Raw genomic sequence first — 24737 nt, 5'->3', positions numbered from 1 at the left:
TCCACTATCAGTGTATAAATATTGCCATCACTCTTCAATCTCACTAGTGTATGGTTTTATTGGACTTTAACAACTTTTCTAAATTGGAAAGTGTGAAATAGTATCTGTTTTAGTCCGCTCAGGCTGCTATAACAAAACATCACATCTGGGTAGCATCTAAACAAGAGAAATTTATTTCTCCCAGTTCTGGAAGCCAGAAGTCCAAGATCAGGGTGCCAGCATGGTTGGGTGAGGGCCTTCGTCTGGGTTGCCATCTCTCTGTATCCTCAATGGCCAAAAGAGCCAGGGGCGTCTGTGGGATCTCTTTTCTAAGGGCATCAACTGCACTTATGAGGGTGGAGTCTAATCACCTAATAATAACCTAACCACCTTCCAAAGACCCCAAATCCTAAAATCATCATCTTTGAGGTTAGGTTTCAATACTAATTTGGGGTGGAGGAAAACATTCAGATCACAGCAGTATCTTTTATCATTTTTAATTTCTGTTTCCCTGATGACCTGTGGTATTGAGCATCTTTAGTGTATTAATTTGCCTTTCAGATTTATTTTTCTATAAATTGCCAGTTTATAAATTCACCTTCATTTCTTAATTGCTTAGTTTATTCTTATTGATTTGTAGAAATTCTTCATATATTCTGATACCAATCTTTTGTTAGTAATAAGGATTGCAAATATCAATTTTCACCTCATGGTTTCACATTTAATTTTATTTAGGGTGTCTTTTAATGAACAAAGGTTCCTAATTTCAAAGTATTGAATACATCAATACCTTTCTTCATGATTTGTGCTTTTTGTTTTGTGCTTAGGAAATTCTTCCCTACTTTTAAGCTATAAAAATACTCTCTTAAACTTTCTTTTAAAATTTATAATTTTGCATTTTTCAGATGAAGCCTTTGTTCCATCTGAAGATCTTTCATTGCCGCTGCTTGACTCATCATCTCTCCTTTCCCCCACTAACCTCAAAGAATATATTGTTTTTTACATATGTGTTGAACTTTCCTTTTTAAGTTTTGTTTTATTTTGTTTTTGATGTGGACCATTTTCAAAGTTTTCATTGAATTCATTCCAATACAGCTCCTGCTCTATGTTTTGGTTTTTGGTTTTTGGCTGCAAGGCATGTGGGATTCCATTCCCCACTCCACTCCATGACCAAGGATCAAACCTGAACTCCACCCTCCACAGTGTCAAGTGGAGTCCAAACCACTGGAAAAGGAGTATGTCAAGGCTGTATATTGTCACCCTGCTTTTTTTAACATGTATGCAGAGTATATCATGAGAAACACTGGGCTGGAAGAAGCACAAGCTGGAATCAAGATTGCCGGGAGAAATAGCAATAACCTCAGATATACAGATGACACCATCCTTATGACATAAAGTGAATAAGAACTAAAGAGCCTCTTGATGAAAGTGAAAGAGGAGAGTGAAAAAGTTGGCTTAAAGCTCAACATTCAGAAAACGAAGATCATGGCATCCGGTCCCATCACTTCATGGCAAATAGATGGGGAAACAGTAGAAACAGTGTCAGACTTTAGTTTTTTGGGCTCCAAAATCACTGCAGATGGTGATTACAGCCATGAAATTAAAAGATGCTTACTCCTTGGAAGGAAAGTTATGACCAACCTAGACAGCATATTAAAAAGCAGAGACATTACTTTGCCAACAAAGGTCCATCTAGTCGAGGCTATGGTTTTTCCAATAGTCATGTATGGATGTGAGTGTTGGACTATAAAGAAAACTGAGTGCCGAAGAATTGATGCTTTTGAACTGTAGTGTTGGAGAAGACTTGAGAGTCCCTTGGACTGCAAGGAGATCCAGCCAGTCCATGCTAAAGGAGATCAGTTCTGGGTGTTCACTGGAAGGACTGATACTGAAGCTGAAACTCCAATACTTTGGCTACCTGATGTGAAGAGCTGACTCATTTGAAAAGACCCTAATGCTGGGAAAGATTGAGGGCAGGAGGAGAAGGGGGGCGACAGAGGATGAGATGGTAGGATGGCATCACCAACTCAATGGACATGGATTTGGGTGGACTCTGAGAGTTGGTGATGGACAGGGAGGCCTGGGGTGCTGTGGTTCATGGGGTCGCAAAGAGTTGGACATGACTGAGTAACTGAACTGAACTGATCTGCATATCTGAGGCTGTTGATAATCTTGATTCCTGTTTGTGATTCATCCAGCCAACATATTGAATGACGTACTCTGCATATAAGTTAAATAAGCAGGGTGACAATATACAGCCTAGACAGGCTCCTTTCCCAATTTTGAACCAGCCTGTCACTCCATGTCCAATTCTAACTATTGCTTCTTGACCTGCATACAAGTTTCTCAGGAGACAGGTAAGATGGTCTGATATTCCCACCTCTTTAGGGATTTAACAAGCATACTTGTGGGCAAAAAACATTTTAATTCTGAACTTTCTATTCTGGTTTGTATGTAATTTTTGCCTAGTATTTTGCTGCTATTTTGTTTTTAGGTCACGCAAATTACTCATTATTTTAACTTTTTTTGTTTGTTTCATTGCTTAGATCTTATTTAGATATATCCACATGTTTTTTGGGGGGAAGGCAATGGCACCCCACTCCAGTACTCTTGCCTGGAAAATCCCATGGATGGAGGAGTCTGGTAGGCTGTAGTCCATGGGGTCGCTAAGAGTCGGACATGACTGAGCAACTTCTTTTTCAATTTTCACTTTCATGCATTGGAGAAGGAAATGGCAACCCACTCCAGTGTTCTTGCCTGGAGAATTCCAGGGGCGGGGGAGCCTGGTGGGCTTCCGTCGATGGGGTCGCACAGAGTCGGACATGACTAAAGCAACTTAGCAGCACATGTTTTTTATTGTACACTCGTCCTTCTTCTGTCTTAGAGTTTCCTTCTGTGAGAGACAGCTGATAACCTATCAGTGGGTGCCTGAAAGCATCTTTGTTTCATATTTATTCTTCAACAACAGCTCAGTTATTTAAAGAATGTATTAATTACAGGCATGTTTTAAGCACTTTGAAGATACAGGCATCTGATCAGTTAATATAAAGAGTTAACGGAAGCCCTAATCTCTGTTTGTAAAGTACAATTTCATATTCATGTATATGAATCATGTTACATAAATCTTCAAAATCCTTAATCATTGTTTGCACATTTGCTCTTTGTAAAGCTCTCTCTCTTTTTCCTGCCCTCCCTTCCTCCCTCTCTCCCTCCCCTGCTGCAGGTAGCTGCAGTATTAAATCAACCTTTAGACCAATTTTAGCAAAATGAATTTACTTTGGATTTTAGTAGTCTGATTTAAGAGTATTCATCTCCAAACTCTAAATCCCAAAAACAGCTTGATATTTTTTACAATAAAGTCAGCTTCCAACATTCAGTTGCTCATGGATGAAAGCAGGAAGGGAATCACGCTTTGCCATTTAGGAAAAGCATCAGGTTTTTAATGTCCTTCAATTCCTCTGCTGGCAAATATATACCGTTTATCATGTGCAACCACATGACACTGCTTTTTGACATTCCCAGATGCTGTAGAACATCATGTGAAGGTGCTATAATATATCCTGTCCCCTTTGGACACATGATTCACTACACATTACCATGCCAACCTGGAAAAGAATTTCTTAAATATTGAGAAATATGAAAGACATAAAACTTTAAAATTACTTGGGTGAAATGATTTCCTTGGAGCAGTCTAGCAAGCTTGGATGGCTGTGAATGAGAAAGAGGAGGCATAGGTAGCCTCTTTCTCTGAACTAGGAAAATAAATAAGTGTTTACCCTTTCACTTCTCTCTTACTAGGACCTCTCCACTGGGCTGTTGGTGTGGAAGGCAATTCCTGGCTCCTGGTCTGGTCGGCTCCAGGCATTTTAAACACTGATGTTTGTATACTTATTAACTTCCATGTAACTGGACATGGTCTAGATGAAGCTCTGGAGCAGGAATCAAGAAAATTAGAATCTACCCCAGGCTGTGTGACATTAAGCCAACAGCGTAACCTCTCTGGGCTTCCATTACCTTCTGTATAAAGTGAAAACAATACTTTCACCACACACCCATCACCATACTCTCTTACTCTTTACCAACATCCGCACCAGTAAGAATGTTTTGAGTTTTCCAGCATGAGGCTGACAGAGCAGGTAGATTTAGATACAGCACACCTGAATTGGTCTGGCAGGGCATGTGAACTGGTGCTTCCTGTGCCAGTGGGTCTGGTAGGTCTGGCACTGATGTGGTCTCATGGGCACCCATATATGTTCACATTTTTCCTGCATAGATAACACCAAATACTGAAGAGTCAGAAAAAAGCCCACCAAAAGCAAGAGTGGTTCTAGGTGAGTACACACTCTCACCAGGGATGGTTTCATTTACTGCATCTCTACCATTTGGGAGGGAAAGGATTCACCTCTTTACAATTCATTTAACCCTAAAAATAGTCTTGTTACATTAGGTTACATATTGCACCTCCATCTGTAGATGAGGAAACTAGGCTCAAACAGAATAAGCAGTTTTCTTGAGTCATATTTAGGTAGATAATAATAGAGCTGGGTTTGGAATCTAGGCTTGTGCAATTCTAGAAATCATTCTTTTTCCATTAAGCCCCATTGCTTCCTTTTCTTGGCCATACAAATCTCAACATTTGAGCTACAGCATGGGATAATTACACATTACTCACAGGACTTACCTCACCACATTTTCCTTTTCCCGGTCTTTGTTGTAGGGACCAAGTTAGAATAAGCATGTTTTAGTTACTCTTGACTTCACTTTCACTTCTCACTTTCATGCATTGGAGAAGGAAATGGTAACCCACTCCAGTGTTCTTGCCTGGAGAATCCCAGCGATGGGGGAGCCTGGTGGGCTGCCATCTATGGGGTCGCACAGAGTTGGACATGACTGAAGCGACTTAGCAGCAGCAGCAGCAGCAGCAGCAGTTACTCTTGATGCATTACAAACCACCCGAAAACTTAGTGGCATAAAAAACTGTTACCAAGCAAAGATGCACTGCCTAATAGGCATAGAATATGGCATCAGCTTTTGAGAAAAGAACTTTTAATGAGAGATCAACCAGCAAGGAGACAGAAGACAAGGCTCTCAAATCTGTCCTGATGTGGGGTTCAAGGGTGAAATTTAAGGAGTTGGGGATTTCAAACTGGGATTCTGTTTGGCTCATCTTGAATTAGTCCCTACAAGCTACTTGCTAGTTGGTACCTGGATTTTCCTTATTTTTGGATTTTGAAGGACTTTCTGCTTCATAAAGAGCTTCGGTGGCAACATTTCTATTCTTTGAGTTCTGCAGATGGAAGATTCTTGGTTCTGGGCTCATTCTGGAGACAGGGGTTTCTGTCTTGCACATTCACAGTTCTGTCTCTGTAAAATACGTCAAGATTTGATTAATCAGTAACCTATTTAAGGAGGCAAAACCAGTGTAAGCTGGGCAATGTTTTACATGCTGTTTCACAACAATTTTGTTACACACACTATTGGTTTCTGTGCGTCAGGAATACAGACAGGGTATAGTGGAAATGACTTGTTTCATGATGTTTCTGTTTCATGTGTCCCAGGCTTTAGATGGAAAGATTCAAACAGCTGAAGGTGACTCAGCACCTAGGAAGTGGAATTACCTGGAGATTCTGGGATGATGCAAATGTTGGACTCAGCTGGAGTGATCAGTGCACTTACACGTGGCCTCCTCACGTGGCCTGGTACCTTCACAACATGGCTGGCAGCCTCAGGTCATTGGACTTTGCCAATGGAGACTCTAGGTTCCAAAAGTGAGCATCCCAGTGAATAAGGCAGAAGCTTCACTGCCCTTATGATCTAGTCTGGGAAGTCACAGAGCATCGCTTTTGCCAAATTCTATCTGAGGAAGCAGTCTCAAGCCTGTTCAGGTTCAAGGAGAGAAAAGATAGATCCATCTGTCAATGGGAGAAGTCATTGAATTTTCTGGCTTTTTTTTTTTTTTTTTTTAACACCGCAGGGTATAAAGGTCCAAGGAAAGTATAAGAGAATGTGCTGGAATAATTCCTTGGTATAATCAATGACATCTTTGTTTTCAGTCAGGCACTCTGCCTCGCCAAGCATAGAACATTCATGTCTAAACAATGTTGAACATGAACTGGATTTGGTCGTGAACAAGCTTGTCTCACTTTCTCTTGAAGATAAATGCGTAAACTTTAAAAAGCTCCTTTGGCAGTGGCAGCGTCTGCAGGAGCAGTAAAGCATCTGAGAGATGTTGAAAATTCGGTAACATGTCCAGTTGCTTGTGGGTCATGAAGACTTAGCCTTGCCTGCCAAGATGGGGGAGGGGAGCAATAAATGACTCCAGTTCTTTAAGAATCAGGTTTTTGACCTTTCTTTTAAAGTTAAGTATTTTTAGTTAAATTCAATTTAGGTCATGTAGAAAGCCGCAGTTTAATTTTCTTTTTAAAAATAAGTTTCCATAAGCTGGTATAATTTATTTTCCTCAATCATCCAGTTTAAATTATTCAGGGGCTGTGTTTTGGTACTTAATTGGGCAAAGCATTAATGACCCTGGTGAAAATGAGAGGGAATGGCTGTGTTTATGTCAGGCCTGTTCCCGTTAGATTCTATTTTCTGAAACAGTAGAGTTATTTATTTATTAAAAACTATTGACCCAAATAAATTGCCTGAGATTCAATACCACTTTGCCAGGTGGGGCCCTGGGCGTGGAGCTTAAAGTGGACAAAGCCTTACATCATCTGCTTACCATTTTTGAGCAAGATCTGTAATAGAACACACCACAATAGCTAGTCAAGAATAAAGGGGGCAGCCTCAACAAATTCAGAGATTTGTATCACTACTTTGGTTTCAATTGGTTATTTAAATAATTGTTTAATATTCAGAAATGATGGTGGATAAAGATCTTTTTAAAAGCTGAATTCCCGAAGCTACCTCTTCTGATGTGAAACTACCTTAAAAATTTTTTTTATTTTATTGATGTATAGTTGATTTACAATGTGTTAATTTCTGCTGTACAGCAAAGTGATTCAGATACATATATATATTTTTCATATATGGTTTATCATAATCTTTTCTATTATGGCTTATCACAGGATATTGAATATAGTTCTTTGTGCTATAGAGTAGGACCTTGTCGTTTATCCATTCTACATATAATATTTTGCATCTACTAACCCTAAACTCCCAATCCTTCCCTCCCCCTTGGGAACACAAGTCTGTTCTCTATGTTTGTGAGTCTGTGAAATTACTTTTTGTTGCTTACTTATCCTACATGCTTCTCTCAAAATGATAATGTGTGAGAGAAAGAATTTCTCTCACATAGAAAGAATTTCTATTAGGCAGACATTAATTCATATCCTGCACATTTAAGTTAGTGTAGATAAATTACGCAAACTTTCTTAGACAGTAAACTGGTCAGAACAAAGCAGGAAAATAACACCTGTTGTTGAAAGGATTAAATTAAGTATGGGATGCAAAACCCCTATTGCAAAGCCTGGCACGGAGTGAACCGGAAACATATTAACTGTTGGGTTATATTATCCACTTTTTGTATCTGCAATGGCCTAGCACAGGCAGAGAGCATAGCTGTGCTCCATACAGATTATGTGGGCTCAAGGCTCTTGTGGCCTGAGAATTTCCAAGGCTGAACTTACTTTCATCCCCTCCATGCCAGGTTGTTGGTGCCTTTCTTGCAAAAGACATAACTCAGGTTTATGACTGGCATTTCAGAGACTTGGGAAGTAAGGATGAAATGGAGACATTTTTACAATTATTGAATGTTGACTATGTGCCAACACGTAGTCAACACACTAAGAGTTCTACATATATTTTCTCATTTACTTCTTGTAATGACCTACTTATGAAGTAGGTGTGAAAGTGAAAGTCACTCAGTTGTGTCTGACTCTTTGCGACCCATGAACTATACAGTCCATGGAATTCTCCAGGCCAGAATACTGGAGTGGGTAGCCTTTCCTTTCTCCAGGGGATCTTCCCAACCCAGGGATTGAACACAGGTCTCCCACATTGCAGGTGGATTCTTTACCAGTTAAGCCACAAGGGAAATGCTCCTTAATCAACCACCCCAAAACGTAGTGGCTGAATGCAACCACTGATTACTTTTCATAAGTCGGTTGGGCAGCTCTGATGTGGGTCAGGATTGGCTGGTCTTGGCTGGGCTTGCTCATGTTGTCTGCATTCAGCTTGTGGGTCAGTTGGTGCTGACTAGTCTAGGATGACCGTGGCTGGATGGATAGCTCAGCTCCACTCTGTGTGGTCTCACCCTCCAGCAGGTCACCTCTTGGTTGACCTGGTAGAGGAATAGAAAACATGCATGGCTGCTGTCTTACTGGCCAAAGCAAATCATGTGGATAATATATCCAAAGGGAATGAATCCAGGGGTGTATAAACAAATAGGGGCCATTAGTGCACTTGATTTTTTACAACAGGCATAAATTATCCCCCCCTATTCGTAGAGGAGGAAATAGAGGTTAGCAATGTTGTTAGCAACTGGCCTACCTCCTGGTATCTTTCTCTGCTGTGTTCTTTCTGGTGTCTGCTGCATGGGTTTGAGGATGCTTTCCCATCAACTGTATGTTCTCCTCTTTTTCATTATTTGGTCTGATTTGAAAGTCCATGCAAAATTTTGGGAACTAGCCAAATGGTCTTAGAAAGCTCAATAGAATGACAGTAGGTCAGTAAAGTAAGTTTATTTATTAGAAAATGAAGGGGAAGCAGATATATAATTGGATGGAGCATGAAGTTGTTGTTTAGTCACTAAGTTTTGTCAGACTCTTTTGTGACCCCACGGACTGTAGCCTGCTAGGCCCCTCTGAACATGAGATTTCCCAGGCAAGAATACTGGAGTTGTTTGCCATTCTCTTCTCCAGGTGAGCTTCTCCACCCAGGGATAGAACTGGCGTCTCCTGCGCTAGCAGGCGGATTCTTTACCACTGAGCCAACCTGGGAAGCCCTGGGTGTAGCATAAATGGAAGAAAATGAGACACGTCTATATTCTTCCTCTATTTGCTGGCCTCCCTGATTTTGCTTGGGTCAACTTTTCCTTCTTCTGCACGCCATTCTTTCTGGATTCCGACACCAAGTCTGGAAAGGGCAAAAACCTAGTGTGGGCCTGAGGGATTTTTTAGCCCTTTGACCTTGGACAAGGAAGTTTGCTCCATTTACTCCTGTATGAAAGGAGAGTAACAGCACAGACATGGGTTGTGCAGGTTAAAGGAGATGTGCAGGTGAAGCACCCTTCCTGGGTTGAGGCTTTCTGTAGCCAATGTGATTCATGGCTGCACTCCAAGCACCTCTCAGTGCCTGGAAATGCAGAAGAGTCCACCTGCACAATGGCAGTAGCTCTGGGTGAGCTGCCAGGCTGGGTGCAGAGTGACTGAACAGCAGGAGGGCTGTTAATGGATTTTATGGCTTTGTTGAGTACCCCAAACTACAGTTATTAATTATAGGATGCTGTTTAGACACCGTTGCAGCATATACATTTTGTTAATTGATTTGTATAGGCTCATATCTAGCAACATAAAGAATGTGCCTACCACAAAGCATAGTAATTGCCTTTTACTGCCTTTTTTGGCTTCTCACAGGAACAAAGACTTTAAAGAGAGGACAGACAACTCTCCTGGGTCTTTGGATGGTCTAATGTCTAATTTAGTGTCCAGTGGCAGGGTGACATTACCTGTCTAGGTGCTCAGTAAAAGGGATGAATCAATGAATAAATAACTTTTGGTTCTCTCTGGATTTCTCTGCGTCCTTATTTGAACCCTGATTTGTGTGTGATATTGGCACTGCACACATGTATGCGAATATGGTCAAGGATTTATTGTGAGCCATTAATTAGTGTTTATGGAGTACCTCTTTGAAACCTCTGTGGCCTGGGGTTGGGGAGGGTCGTCAGGAGTGCATGGCCCTTGCACTCTGGGATCTGACAATTACGAGGTGTTACCAAGCATGACGTCAGGTGGCCAGGTCTTAAGATACGTGCAGTGAAACAGAAAGGTGGTAACTTCTTGCCTTGCCACCATACTGCAGCGAAGTTTCTGTCCCACTGTAGCCTCGGCAGGCCCAGCGCCCCAAGTCTGCCTTCTGTGATCTGGTCCATCAGCCTCCGGGAGCCTTGGCTGTCCCTGCATCTCCAAGATGGTGCGGACTCCGGCCACTGCCCTTCCGGTCCGCGGTGATGCACACTGCCCCGCAACTCCGACCAGCGCTCGCAGCACTCGCGCTCTCCAACTCTAGCGTGGGCCGGGCGCCCTCCCCAGACCAGGCGGCATAGAACGTCCAGAGTTCCGACCACGGGCAGGACTGGCAGCAACGCCCCCGCTTCTCTTGGAGCGGATGTCAGCTTCAAGGGCGTGGCGGGGCCCGGCGCCCTGAGTCCCCGCGGGCGACGCTCAGGCTCCCGGGAACCACTTCTGAGGGAGCCAGTCATCCCTTTAGGCAGTTATTTGCGAGCCGGAGCGAGAAGGGTGCACGGCCAGAGGGCTCCCCGCAGCCGCCCACCTGGCCCTCTGGGAGCCGAGTCCTGCCTGGAGCAGGAAAACTGGAGCTGGAGCGCCCCGAGAGCTCGAGGACGGCGGGCAAAGTTGGGGGCCGGGGCCGCGGAGCCGCGAGCTCACGGCCGCTGCCGATGTCCGCGCCTCATGAATATGCAGGAGCCGCCTCCCCCCGTCGTGACGTCACGGGCCGTCCCGGGGGTGAGCGCGGGAGCCGCTCCAGGTCCGTGCCAGTGAGCGCGGCTGCTACCGGCGGGCTAGCGGCGCGGCGGTGGACACCGGAGACCGAGCGCGGCGGCTCCCAAAGCGCACCCAGCGGCAGGGCGAGGCGGCCCGCGGCCCGGCGCGCACCGGGAGGGGAGAGTCGGTGCGGGCAATAGGCGGCGGCGGCAGCTCTGAGGCGGCGGCGGCGGCGAGGATGCTGACTGGAAGGCTGTGCTGGGTGCCGCTCCTGCTGGCGCTGGGCGTGGGGAGCGGCAGCGGCGGCGGGGACAGCGGGCGGCGCCGCCTCCTCGCGGCTAAAGGTGGGTGCTGGGCAACTTTCTTCGTCTTCGAGGAGGGAAGCAGGGCGGGCTTGAGAGTGTAAGCAGCGGGCACCCGGGCTCACGCTGGATTTGCACACCCTTCCTTGCCGCAGTTTCCCGGCGCCCGTGCGCCCAGGTTGCCCGAAGTGAGCGCCCTGCGCCGTGGACTAGATAGATTTCACCTGCGGACGCCGACCCAAGCCCTGGGCGGGGCCTAGGGACCCTGGGGAAGGCGAGGTCTGGGGAGTCGGGATAAGTTTCGGGGCTGTCTGCCCCGGGATGGGGGCGTACTGTCTGAGTCGCGGGCTCTGGCCGGGAGACGACTCGAGCAGGGCGCTGGTGCGACGCGGAGAGGCAGTTGTCTGCTTCAGCCCAGAAAGAGGAATCGGCGGCGGCGCCTCTAATGAGAGAGCAGGGCTCGTCTCCCAGCTCGGGGATGGGGTGGAAACTTGTGGGCTCCAGAGAAGGCTCCCCTTGGCTGGCCTCGGGCTCCCCCGGGGCGGCTCTGGCTCCCCTGGGAATGCGCGCCCTCGGGGTCCAGGAGAAGTGCGGGATGTGATGTTCCCCACAGCCTCTGCGAATGTGCTTCGGCACCCGGGCGCAGAACCTGGTGACCTCCCTCCCGGCTATTCTGGTTCGCTTGTAGTTTTGACCTCTCGGCTCCTCGCGCCTCGGAGGAAGCAAGATCTGGGCGAACGCCTGGCGAGGTCGAGAGGCTGTAGGCTGGCGAACCGCGGAATTTGCTGCCTTGGAGTGCGGGGAGGAGCGCTGGGGTGTGGGAGACCAGAGGGTGAACTGAAAACGGAAGGTCACGTGCTTGCTGGACGGTGGTGGGCGAGGCAAGGGAGGAGCAGAGCGAGGGGTGGGCGGCGGTGGGCGCCGGAGAGGCAGTTCTGGGCTGGGGCGCCCAGCTTTATGCTAACTTGTTGATTCTCTGTGCTTTAACTGGGAGAGCGTGCGCTTGGTTTAATGGTTGTGGTCAAATTTGCCCGTTAACCAGCTCCGGGAGGATCGTGGTCAGTGACCATTGTCAGAGGAAGGAGGAGTTTGCTCCAGAAGATAAAGAGACGCCCTATTAGAGGCAATTTGATTTGCAAGCTGGCTTTGCACGGTAGCTTCCACTTGGCTCAGGAGGGAATGTTTTCTGTGTTTAATTACCCTTGGAGGGTGGGGAGAGTATGAGGCACACAGTTCGACTCCTGAGAACCTCGGAAATGCCTCTCTCGCAACTTGAGAGTGATACAATTGAGGATAGTAGAGTTTCTGTTCATCCTGTAACCTTTTAGTTTTTTGATGACATGGTTTTTGGTGACATGATTTTATAAGCAGGCATCCTATTTCTTTTCATCCCATCCCCCCACGCCCATCCTTGAGAAGTAGTTTCTTTTGGCGGAAGACAGCAGAAAACTGATGAAGATTTCTCAAACATGTGGCAAAGGTAAAGAAATGTGTAAAGAAGCCGCCCATCACCCCGAGAGACTGTTGTTTTTGTGAAAACGGAATTAATGAAGTTCCAAAGCTTTTACTCTCCTTCCCCAATATAAAAACTTTGTTAAACAGGCGAGTGATAGCTATTGAATTTTTTCGTCACTTTGTAGTAGAGCAAATTGTGTATGTATGAGCAGATGTCTGCAAACAGGGGGGCTCACAGCAAGTGAAGAAAGAAGGGAAAACTTGTTTGAGAAGAAGACCTGGTATGCTAATGCGTTGCGGGGTTCCCAGGTTAGAATGGAAAACGGTACAGATAAAAGAGAAAGATTGAAAAGAAAAAAAAAAAATCCAGGCTCTCAATGATTCACGCTTATATGAATAATTATGTGCATTTTAACCAACACTTTTCCTCTTCCTCAGTTAGAACATATTCATTTCGTGCTGAAAACAAGCCATTTGTCTTTCTGGAGTAAAAAGCTGATTGGTCTGCTGAGTGCGAGTTGCTTTCTGAATCCCTCGTCTTCCTTCTTTCTCTTTCCTACCACTGGGGGGCTGCAAAGGGCGTTGTTAGCCGCATTTTTTTTTTTTTTTTAAAGACAAATGTGTAATACTTGATCAAAACAGAGACATTTACTATAACACTTCAGTTGGGAAGTACAGGGCTGACTTTCCTTATCACAATGTACATTCATTTTACGTTTCCAAATTTCAAATCATCTCTGAAGAATGTTTGAGACACTGAAGGTTATGCTTTGTATATGATGCATCCTGCCACTGACTTTGCAGTTTAACACGTCCATGTTATTATTCCCATATTACTAAAGAGGAGAAAAGTCAGGGAGGCATGTGAAGAAGACTGAATGAAAAATACCCTTCTTTTCCCATACAGTTCCGATTTCATGTGTAGAGGAAGATTGGGAGTGGAGTGTCCTGGCAGACTTGAATACACCCTCTGGACAACTGTCTGGAAGCACATCTTCCTGGTGTGGGCTTCTGTATGATGTTGTGTTTGAGGCACACAGCTGGTTCTGCCTTTGTGTTTCTTGCTTCTTGCCTGTAGCAAATCGAGCAGCTAAGCCCTGGGAACCATTTTTGCAGGATCTCTGCAATTTCAGTGCAAACGTATCCCCGACTTCAGAAATAATACAGTGGCCAGAGAGCTATTATAACACCTTCCTTTTACTTTTCTGTGTCTTGGCTATTCAAAATAGGCAAATACTTCCAGGACGCCTTGAAAGAACCAGATCCTATGCAAAGCTGAGAGGGCATTGTGGACCCAAGGAGCCTCTGGGGCAGAGAAAGACATGTCTTATCCAGGGGAAAAAGAAATACAATAAACATCTTAAGATACGTGTCAAATTTGGTGATATGTCAGTGGTCTCAGGTCTCATGAGCCTGGTACGCAAACCCTTTTCAGTTCTCAAGATCCAGGCATTGATTGTTCAGAGCAATACCTGAGTATGTGCTTTGTGTCTGACTCTGTGACCCCATGGACTGCAGCCCACCAGGCTCCTCTGTCCATGGGGATTCTCAAAAAAATAGAAGGCTATTTTTCATTCTCCAAGAATACTGGAGTGTGTTGCCATGCCCTCCTCCAGGGGATCTTCCTAACCCAGGGGTCTCCTGCATTTCAGGTAGATTCTTTACCATCTGAGTCACCAGGGAATCCTAAGAATTCTGGAGAGGGTAGCCTATCCCTTGTCCAGGTGATCTTCCCAACTCAGGAATCGAACCAGGGTCTGTTGCATTACAAGAAGATTCTTTACAAGCTGAGCTACCAGGGAAACCCATACTTGAGTATAGACCATCAGTAATAACTGATGTTGTATCTGCCTATGTTTCCAGAGCCTGGCTCAGTGCTTTGGAGGGTTCTTAGAAAATATAAGAAGACCACCCCCATTCCCATCTCACTACTGCCTTGCTTTGAGAGCTTTGATCTGGTTGAAGAGATGAGATTTTTATGTGAAAAGTTTAAGAGAATAACAGCCGGCTGAGTTTGTACCAAGTGTAGTACCATATGATGGGGATGCAGACAAGGGAGATGGGGGTGGGAAGGGGCTTGCAAGTGCAGCATTTGGTAGTAAGGAGGGGAGAGGACAGAGCGGAATTGTAGTAAGAGTTGTATAATTGTAGTAATTGCAGTTTGTGGAACCTCTCCTTAGAGTAACAGGCACTCTGCTAATCTCTTTACCTGGACTGTGTCTCATATTTACAAGCCATGCAGGGCTGATGTTGGTAGCCCACTTCACAGAGAAGAAACTAAGTCTGAAAGAGGGCAAATGACTTGCCAGGACTATCAGTGAAGGTTGTGACACTGGGGTGAGAATGAGAAGGCTCATTACACCCAGTGCCCCCTGACTATTCATCAAGTGTTCTCCCCTTTGGGTTTAAAGGCAGATCTGGCAGCCATGAGGAAGCTGACTCTATCTCTGAGATCCCTAGGAGCCCTATGGTCCTGCCAGCAGCAGGAGAGTCCAAGGCTGTTGTCTCGAGGGGCCTGTCAAGAGGTGAAGGGAGTGGGCCTTGTTCTTAATCACAGAAACCTGCTTTGAGCAGCCTCACCCTCCCTCTAACAGATTCAAAAACCATCCCTGTCTGTTCAAAAGTGCACATGCAGAACCTCCTACAGGGGCGAAAGTGGTGTGGGATTTTTATGGTGAATTGTCCTGTATCATCTCTGGGAAAGTAGCATGTGACTTCTAGCGATGTGGCAGTAGTTTCCCCAACAACTGAAGCACAGTGACAAAACATCCCCAGCAGCGCATCAGAGGGCACGTGCTGACCTGCACTCATCCCAGAGTACCTGTGGTTCTTGGGCCAGGATGGGCTCATTCCTGCCCTGGGCCCTTTGGACTATTCTTTGGGCTGTAAGGTCACCTTCCTCATCCTGATTCCTTCTGTGACTCAAGACATGGCCAGGGCTGGACATGGTCTCCCCTGGGAGCCTCCCCTGACTGGTCCCCCAGTCTGGTCCCCCAGGCTGCGGCTTTCCCTCCGGAGTACCTTGTGCTCCTAGGCTGGTCCATCACCACCCTGTAAGCCCCCGAGCTGGAATCACATCCTGATTCTCCCTGCATCTCCAAGGTTATCCTTCTGCCTGGCCTCTGGAATATCAGCTGAACAATCAGCAGTGATTGGCTTAGTGAAGCCACCTGTTTGCAGTTGCAATGGTATTGTTTCACAGACATTTTGGATATTTTTGTTTTTCTCCTGTCCTCTAGGAAGGAAAATTTGGGCTTAGTAACCAGAGAAACCTGGGTTCTAATCCTGGCCCTACCCCTTCCCAGTTAGATAATCTTGGGCAAATCAGTTAATCCCTTTGAACCTCAGTTTCTTTATCTATCAAATGGGGATACAAAGATCTGCCTTGCCGAGCAGTTGGCAGGATAGTGTTTAGAAATCACTTAGTGCAGTTCATGGCATGTAAACAAAATTAAATATATGGTGACTGTAATTTCTGATCATTTAAACACTGGGTTCTAGCATCTGAGATTCTCCCCTTCTGACTGACCTCTTGGCAGTTCAGTAGCTTTGTTCATACCTTCCCTCCATTCAAACTCTGTTTTCTCTGTCTCTCTCCATGTATGTGGACATAGTGATATATAAATACATGTACGCAGAGACATTTGACTTGAATTGTGAAAATACTACTCTATGAATGCCTTTGAGGCTGGGACCCATATCTCATCTCATTAATCTCTAAAGCCCTGGCACTTAATGCAGGGTGAGCTCTGAGGAAGGACTCGGCAATGTATGTTATCTAAACATCTCTCAATGCTGGTGCTGAAGGTATGGGATTCTGGTCTCTGGTGTGATTTGGGTTGTTAAGAGAAGTCCCCTGACCAGTGAATATTTTCCTCCCAGCCTTGCTGTCCCAGGAAACAGAGAAGCATTCTTTTGTTTGTTTAAGATATTGACCATTTCTGTGATGACGCATGTTTATGTGGAAAGGGGTAACTGAAGCTGTGATAACCAAATGACAGTTTGAGACAGATTATTATTTTATAATTTATTATTTAGCCCACTACTAATTGGAGCCTGTGGAAATTGGAATGGTGGGTTTGTGGATAGATCATGAGAAGACTGAGCTGGGGGAAGCATGCTGAACTGAAGACACAGGCACTGAATAGGACAGACGTTTGCTATCTTAGTCAGCTGGAGCTCCTGTAAAAAAAAAAAAAAAAAAATACAATACATTGGGTGGCTTATAAACAAAAGAAATTGATTTCTATGGTTCTGAAGGAAGGAAGTCCAAGATCAGGGTGCTGGCATGATTGGGTTCTGGTGAAAGTTCTTTTCTGGGTTGCAAACTGCCAACTTCTCATTGTGTCTGATGTGTGGAATGCAGAGAAAGGAAGCAAGTTTTCTCATGACTCTTATAAAGGCACTAATCCCATTCATGAGGGCCCCACCCTCAAGACCTCTTCTAATCCTAGTATGCTAGGATTTGGGTTTTAAGGAGAGGGTATCCCAAAGACCCTCTCTCCTAATGTCATCACATTGAGGGGAAGGGTTTCAACAGGTGAATTTTGGGAGAACACTGACATTCATCCATACCATTCCATCAGGGAGCAATAGGCAGAAGGCAGAAGAGGGCAGCGATCAGAGGAGAATGCCTGAGACAGTGAGACCAACCCAAACATGAACTGGGGCCCATTTTTAGCCATATCAGCCAATAACTAGCCATTTCTCAGTCTCCTGTTATTCTGTGAGGGGAACAAAAAGATAAAGCAAGTTTTAGATGTCAGAGAGCTCACACTCTGTCTAGGGCAAACATCACACATGACGCAAACTTTTGAAGAACTCTATAGCTTCTGGGGAGAGGTCAGACTGTGCGTGAAAGACCTTGAAAAAGTCTTTCAGGAAAGACAGAAATTGGCAAGGATAGGAGAAACTAGGAAAGATAAGAGATCTTAATGGGTGAGTAGGCATTTGTAAGAAGATGGGATTGGGGGGTAGGACATGTAGATGCAAAGAATGCCCATGTTGGTGCATGGGCAGGAGTGAGGAGGGAGCCCAGCCATGGAAAAATATATTTCTGCACAGAGAGTACAGAGCTAATAAAGGAATGCATGTTTATTGAATGCATACCCTGTGCCAAGCACTATTTTAAGCACTTTGCATGTGACAGTTGGTTTGATCTTAACCCCAGTTGGGTTGATCCACTGATTATGTAGTTCGAATTACTATCCTGTATTTACAGAGGAGAAAACTGAGACTCAGAGAAGGGAAGTAACTTGCCCAAGGTCCCGCAGCTTAGTGTCGTGGGGCTGAGATGTAAACCCAGAACAGTGTGGCAGACACGGACTTCCCATGTCACGTGAGCATACCTAGCAGTGTGATGTGTCTTCAGTCTGAGGGAAGCTCTGAGTGGAGCCAGAGAGGCTCTGCTGCCCTGGAAGGCATCTCCTCACAGTCCAAGGGCATTTGGGTTTCACTACGAAATTGCTGAAAGAATTGTTTTTCTGGAAGCCTCACTCTCTGATTGACTTCCCCATCAAGAGTGAACATAGCCTCTCTCTCCTCACCCGGGGAGCTGGAGGCCTTCCTCCATCCTCCTCACCCACCCCCATCATGCTTGGCCTCAAGCAGAGAAGGCAGCTGTCTGCATTGCATGGTCCATTGGCCGGGTCTCTTGGGCCAGGAAGGCCTCCCAGCAGTCGTTCATTTGGGTTAATCATGGCCCTCCTCTGACTCCTTTTTTTTTTTTAAATAGCCAGGGTCAAAGAAAGCTACCACAGACATTTTCAAGTGTATTAGTTTTACTTGAAGCCTGGACTCGGTAGAATGAGGAGGTGAGTGTGGCAAGGGTGGGAGAGATAGTGTAGATGGAGTAGCAGGTAACCTGACTGCTCCTAAAGCCACCCTTCCTTCTGCTGTCATGGCTGGATTTTACACATATCAGTTGTCTTTTTCACAAGTACTCATTTTACACACTGGTAAATGAACATCATAGAATATGTTCATCCCAGCCCTCTAGGTCATCATAGAGCACTGAGCTGAGCTCCCTGTACTATATATAGAGCGGCTTCCCACTAGCTGTTTTACAGATGGTACTGAAAACACTCTGTTCTACAGATGAATCAGGAGAACTTTAAGCACACCAAGATGTGTGAGGGAATCAGGTGTGGCAGATGCTGTTGGAATTCTCACTGAGAAAGCCTGTGAACACTACTCTCATTGCTTCTAAAAATGCTTAATTGGCTGAAATTTAATTTAAGTTTTGCTGTTTAAAAAAAAAAAAAGCCCACAACACATCATTTTTGGTGACTTCTGCCACTTTGCATTTCCATACTGCCTGTTGTATTATAGAGTTAAACAAATCTGCAGTCTTCCAAGTAAGTGCGACAAGGAAATCATCGTGGAGAAGGTAGGAAAGACATTTTTTCCCAGTCTCCTGACTTCGATTCACTGGTCAGTGTGAGGGTCAGGACACATCACGCAGCCCCTCTGATATCTGCTTCTTCCTGTGCCAAAAGGACACCATGGCATCTCCCTCCTCTGCTCAAGAAAGTTCTGAGTATCCATTTGCTAAGGGCTCTGAATGCCCTTTGGAAGGATAAAGTGTTTAAGCAAATAAGGTGATCAGATTTAAGAAATTGCCTGTGAGACTTCAGGGCTCAAACTCCCCTCAAACAAAGCCCTACATCTTTCTGCCTTTATACTGTCTTATCAGTTCAATTAATGATATTTTCAGAAGTCTGCATTTAGCGTTAAGGCTCTTGTTCTTTTGTGTTTAGTCTGCATATGGTGCACAGTGGGTGGTCACCATGGTTATGCAGCAGTTGCAGGCCCATAAATTTTCAGGGTAGAACCAGTCAAAACTGTTAATATGATGTCAAGTTGATGTGTCGTTTTCCAATTTGCATGGATAACTGCATTGCAGCAAATTAATTAAAACAGATAAATGTTAATCTAATGCATGTCTCCTTGTAATTAATGAAATATAACCATTATAGGGGTATATGATTTATTATTTTAATTTATAAAATGCTGAATTCTCCTATAAAGTTAGATACAGTAAGAGAAGAAGCTGACCCATATAAAGCATTAGGAAAAATAATCACATTTCTATAAATTAATCACTCTCTAAAAGGATATAGTTCATTAACACCATGAACTGAAAGTGTTAGATGTAAATTAGATTAACCTTTTTAGTGACACTTCCATTTATATTGCGTATTCTCTTCAAACCTCGAGCACTTTACATACATTAATTCAATTAACCCTCCCCAGACCCTTGTTAAGTAAGTATGTATATCAAAGTTGGAAAGGAGGAGAAATGAAACCCTTCAAAAACATTGGAGTTCTGGCCTTAAAGTGCATTATTTGCGATTTCCTCTGCATCAGTACAGTTGGTGCTAGAGTTGTGTAGCTTGAGAACATGGCTAGGTATTCACGCTCTCTTGGGCTGTCAGGAAACACTTAGCATGTCAATCCACACCTGAAGCCAGAGAAGCTTCTGCCTGATGCTCAGGCTAGGTGCTCTGAGGAAGCTTCTGCCTATTTCACAGAAGGCAGCCCAGCTTTGGGTGTGGACAGGGCAGCCTCAAGTGGGTGTGGGTAATGGAAAGTTAGTGACCCATTGGGGTGTCAAGGGTCATCTTGCCCTTGGGCCCTTGCAGCTCCTCCTCTTCAGTCTGCCTTTGACCTTCTGATTGCTGAGGACAGGCTGGTGAACAAAACATTGGGAGGCGATCAGGAAAAGAAAGAAGGAGGGTCAGGTGGATGGGAATGGACCCAGACTCTTCATCTGGGATCTCTATTCAGACCTGTCAGGTTGGGGGCCAAAATCGCTGTCCTTTTACCTGCCGGGGTGGAGAGTGAGAGTGTGAGAGAAGAGGAGTCCCTAGTCATCCAGTTAAAAGCCTGCTTTTCAAGGAAAGTTTGTTGAGTGAGGACTGGGGTCTCTGGAGTAGCTTGTCACCTGCTCTGTCCCTCTCTCATGGGACCATGGAGATTGCACAAAGGCTAGAGGGAGCAGGGCGTAGTATAAACACTTTCGAAGAATCAGGGGAGGGACTTCCCTGGTGGTCTAGTGGTGAAGACTTCACCTTCCAATGCAGGGGGTTCAGTTTGATCCCTGGCTGGGGAGCTAAGAGCCTATAGGCCTTGCCGCCAAAAAACCGAAACACAAAACAGAAGCAATGTTGTAACAAATTCAATAAAGACTTTAAAAATGATCCACGTCAAAAAAAAAAAAAAAAGGAATTGTGGAGGAGACTCTGTATGCATTTCCTTAACTTGATTGACTGTGTGTTTGGATGTGTTTGGTGGTTTGTGGTTCTGAATGTTTGTTTTTCCAACTCTTTTCTGCTTCTGAGTTCTCCAACCTGCAAATGCTCTCCTAGGGACAGATTTTCACTCTGTTCCACAAACCCTTTGAAAGGCAGTGTGTTTCAGATAACCACAGCCTGCCCTGGAGCTAGTGGTTCCAGACCTACCAAGGATAATGTTAATTGGAAGGAATGTATCACTAATGGTTAGATGTCACATAGAATGTGGGAGAGCAGTGTTGGAGTGTGCGACTGCTTCTCCATGTTTCTGGAGCTAACATACTCTGGTCCTTACGCAAGGACAGAACCCACTCAGTCCTAGAATCTCAGTTCATAGTGCTCTGCCAGCACTTCTTGGCACACTTATCTGCTGCAAAATGCTTGAAATTCTCTCCTCCATACCCTGTATGGGAGGGATTAAGAATCAGGACTCTCAGCCAAGAGCTAAAAGACAAGCCATCACTCAGGAAATTCACAGAAATGTTAGGCAATGAGAGAAGATATTGAGTTTACAGTTTATTGTATTAAGTTTCTTTCTTTCATTCCTTCCTACTTTCCTTTCTTCCTTCCTTCATCTTCATTTCTTCCTTTCTTGTGTATTTTTGTTTGTGGGAGCGTATGTTATCATTTGGAACAGGGAAGGAGGCTGATCAGAGATTTATAGAGTTAAAAAGAATTTTACATTCAAGACCTAGATTTTACTTTCTTTTTATTGGCTATTTTTTTTTCCCAAAAGCAAACCAATGATTTTGGCTTTATTGCACCATCATCAGAATTATCAAGATGGTTGTTTCTTGTGTATTAATTTAAAAATGACATTTAAGTCTTTTTAGTGGTCTATTCCTCTGGGACTGAACTGAACTGAACTGAACTGATTCCTCTTTTGACTAGAGATCATGAATAAAATATTTTCTTCTTGAAGAGCCCCCTGCCTCCCCTCTCTACCCATCTGCTAGTACTTAAATTCCAGCCCTCTTTCGTGGAGGAATTCAAGTCAGACACTAGCCAAGCATCTTTGCTTGAAGATGTTTTTCTGGAGTTTTGCTTTCAGATGTATCCCACCTCTTGTCTCAGAGCCTATGAGGGAGAAGGGGAGGGCTGATGGAATTGTTGGGTCGCCTTTAGCATCCTTCTCATCCACCGTTTTCCCTCCTGAGATATCTCTTCCTGCTCCCGGTTTCCACCAGGATCTCTTTCTTCAAGACCTTGGAGGACTAAGAACTGCTTTTGGAGGTAAGGTTTGGCTGCTCCCTGGAAGCCACTGCTTAAAATACCACCAATATTAATGAGAATCATCTTCCTCCTAATCTTACAGTCTGTTTTCTCAGTCCCATGGGAAATGTTAATAGAAGTATCTTTAGAAGACTTGGCTACTTCTGTGGATCAGAACCATCTAATCTTACTAAAGACACAGGGCTCACCATGCAGTCACAGCTTCAAAACAAGTCACCTGTTCATACTCCCAACCATATGGGCCCTGATAGAGGGAATTTGGAGGTGCCACTACCCCTATCTCAAGTCTCCTAGACCTGATGCCCTAAAGCTCTATTTACATCATCTTATCAGAGAGGAAACACTCTGACTTTCCTGTAAGCTAAGGTAATGGGACATGATGTATGATCTCACTTGGTGATGTGTGCATTTAGAAAGAGGGAACACAGCTCCACCCCTAGGGTTAAGCATTTGCACACTGGTGGCATTTGGGGCAGCATGGTAGGCTGCCTGGAGGCTGTGGGGGACATGTGAGACAGATGGGTCTCTGTCATGGCACTCAAACTGTATTAGAGCGATTTAGCTCCTGTGCTCAAATTGTGGAAGCCCTCCAGGGATGAGTCTATTTGACCCACCTTATGTCATCCAAAAGCTGGCAGTAGCGGCTACAGATCCTTAAAAATCTGGGCTCCTGCCCATGCTGACTGCCAGCTCTACTGGGTCTTGTTGGCTTTTCGCTCTTAGGTCCTGGCATGGAGACACCATGGGGCTTAGTGTGTGTGGTTTCCATGGCTGTGGGTGAAAACGGGCACTTGAACATCCTTTCTCCCCTTCAGAACTAAGGCAACCTTGATTTCTGGGAAATTCAAGCCCTGCTAATCCCCAGCCAACCCACCTGAACACTTAAGTAGGTACCCCAAGAGGCAAGGGAGGAAGTCAACGTCCATTGAAATGCAAGAGCCTCAGGTGTGCAGATGGGGTGCTGAGACTCAACCACAGAAGCACTGCCTGAATATGGTCATCCAGCCCAGTGTCTCCCCTCCATTAGCCGCAAGGACTCAACCTAGTTCTCTAGCTTGATTGCATCTGCTGAAAGGCAGGCCAGGGTATCTCCTGAGCAGCGGCCAGCACACCTCACTCAGCAGTCTGTAGCACCCTGATCCTTCTCCGTCTGTTGTTCTCCATGTGTTCTTCAGTGCCCTGGACTGTTTTTTTTCCTCTGGTCCTTGTGACAGGCACCGTCTATACCCCTGACTCTTTCTACTGCAGCCAGCTCAGGACGGAGGGTGAGGCTGGGGGGTGGTGGGGAGGCAGGGCGTCACTGCTCAGAGAGTACTTGGTAATTTGGATTCTCCTGGCCTGACTGTACTTCTCTATCCCTCCAGCTCATGGACTGATTCCTCTTTAATCCAATTCTATGCAGCCCTTGTCACACCCAGTTCATCACTTCCGGGTCAGAATTCCTCTGTGTCACTTCATCAATTTCAGGATAATGTCTATTCCTTGTGTGCACTCAGATGTTCAGTCATCTCTGACTCTGTGCGACCCCATGGACATGGCTCCTCTGTCCATGAGATTCTCCAGGCAAGAATACTGGACTGGGTAGCCATTTTTTTTCCTCCAGGGGAATCTTTCCTACCCAGGGACTGAGTTTGTGTCTCTTGTGTCTCCTGCATTGGCAGACAGATTCTTTACCACTAGTGCCACTTGCAAAGCCCTACTTTGCTTGGCTTATCCCAGAAGGCCTTTCTTTAGTGGGTGCCCACCTGTTCCTGGACTAGAAGGTGTGCTTATGTGCACAGGGCCCAGCTCCTAGCAGAGTGCCTAAGCAAGCGGATGAGTGAATCTTCTCCTCATGCTTCAGCCTGACCCAAGGAAGGAACTCAGTTCCCTGCCTCCTGGGCCTTCTTGTGCCTCTGTGAGTGCACACACCCTACTCTATCTGCTTCTGCCTTGCCTGGCAGCCTGGTGCCTCCTCTAGGATGCATCCCTGGGCTGTCCCGGAGGGTATTCTTACCACTCCCCACTGCCGCCTCCATTGCATAGCTCCCATATGTACTTTCATTGTGGCACTTAGCAGCTTGCCTACCTGCTTGCTCCTAAACTGCCTGATCCTTGAAGTCAGGGTCTGTGGCATGCTCATCCTGTGTCTGCAGAGGTTTAGGGTCTAGCACAGGGCAGTTTTCATTCCAATCCCAAAGAAAGATAATACCAAAGAATGTTCAAACTACCACACAGTTGCACTCATCTCACATGCTAGTAAAGTAATGCTCAAAATTCTCCAAGCCAGGCTTCAGCAAAATGTGAGCTGTGAGCTTCCAGATGTTCAAGCTAGTTTTATAAATGGCAGAGGAACCAGAGATCAAATTGCCAACATCCAGTGGATCATCGAAAAAGCAAGAGAGATCCAGGAAAACATCTATTTCTGCTTTATTGACTATGCCAAAGCTTTTGACTGTGTGGATCACAATAAACTGTGGGAAATTCTGAAAGAGATGGGAATACCAGACCACCTGACCTGCCTCTTGAGAAATCTGTATGCAGGTCAGGAAGCAACAGTTAGAACTGGACATGGAACAACAGACTGGTTCCAAATAGGAAAAGGAGTACGTCAAGGCTGTATATTGTCATCCTGCTTATTTAACTTCTATGCAGAGTACATCATGAGAAACGCTGGGCTGGAGGAAACACAAGCTGAAATCAAGATTGCCGTGAGAAATATCAATAACCTCAGATATGCAGATGACACCACCCTTATGGCAGAAAGTGAAGAAGAACTAAAGAGCCTCTTGATGAAAGTGAAAGTGGAGAGTGAAAAAGTTGGTTTA

General features: G+C 45.2%; 1 protein-coding gene across 1 annotated transcript in view; it reads left to right on the top strand.

The window, feature by feature from the left end:
• The first annotated feature begins 10884 nt into the window (after positions 1–10884).
• Positions 10885–24737, top strand: part of CLSTN2 (calsyntenin 2) — a 737086-nt gene continuing 723233 nt past the window's right edge. The window contains exon 1 of the mRNA XM_010858203.1: positions 10885–10990. Coding sequence (XP_010856505.1) covers positions 10885–10990 — 106 coding nt within the window. The remainder of the gene's footprint in view (positions 10991–24737) is intronic.

The sequence above is a fragment of the Bison bison genome, unplaced genomic scaffold (genome assembly GCF_000754665.1).
Source record: "Bison bison bison isolate TAMUID 2011002044 unplaced genomic scaffold, Bison_UMD1.0 scf7180017864384, whole genome shotgun sequence".
Lineage (NCBI taxonomy): Eukaryota > Metazoa > Chordata > Mammalia > Artiodactyla > Bovidae > Bison > Bison bison.
The sequence above is the reverse complement of the archived record's forward strand: the minus strand, read 5'-3'. Positions and strand labels throughout refer to the sequence as shown.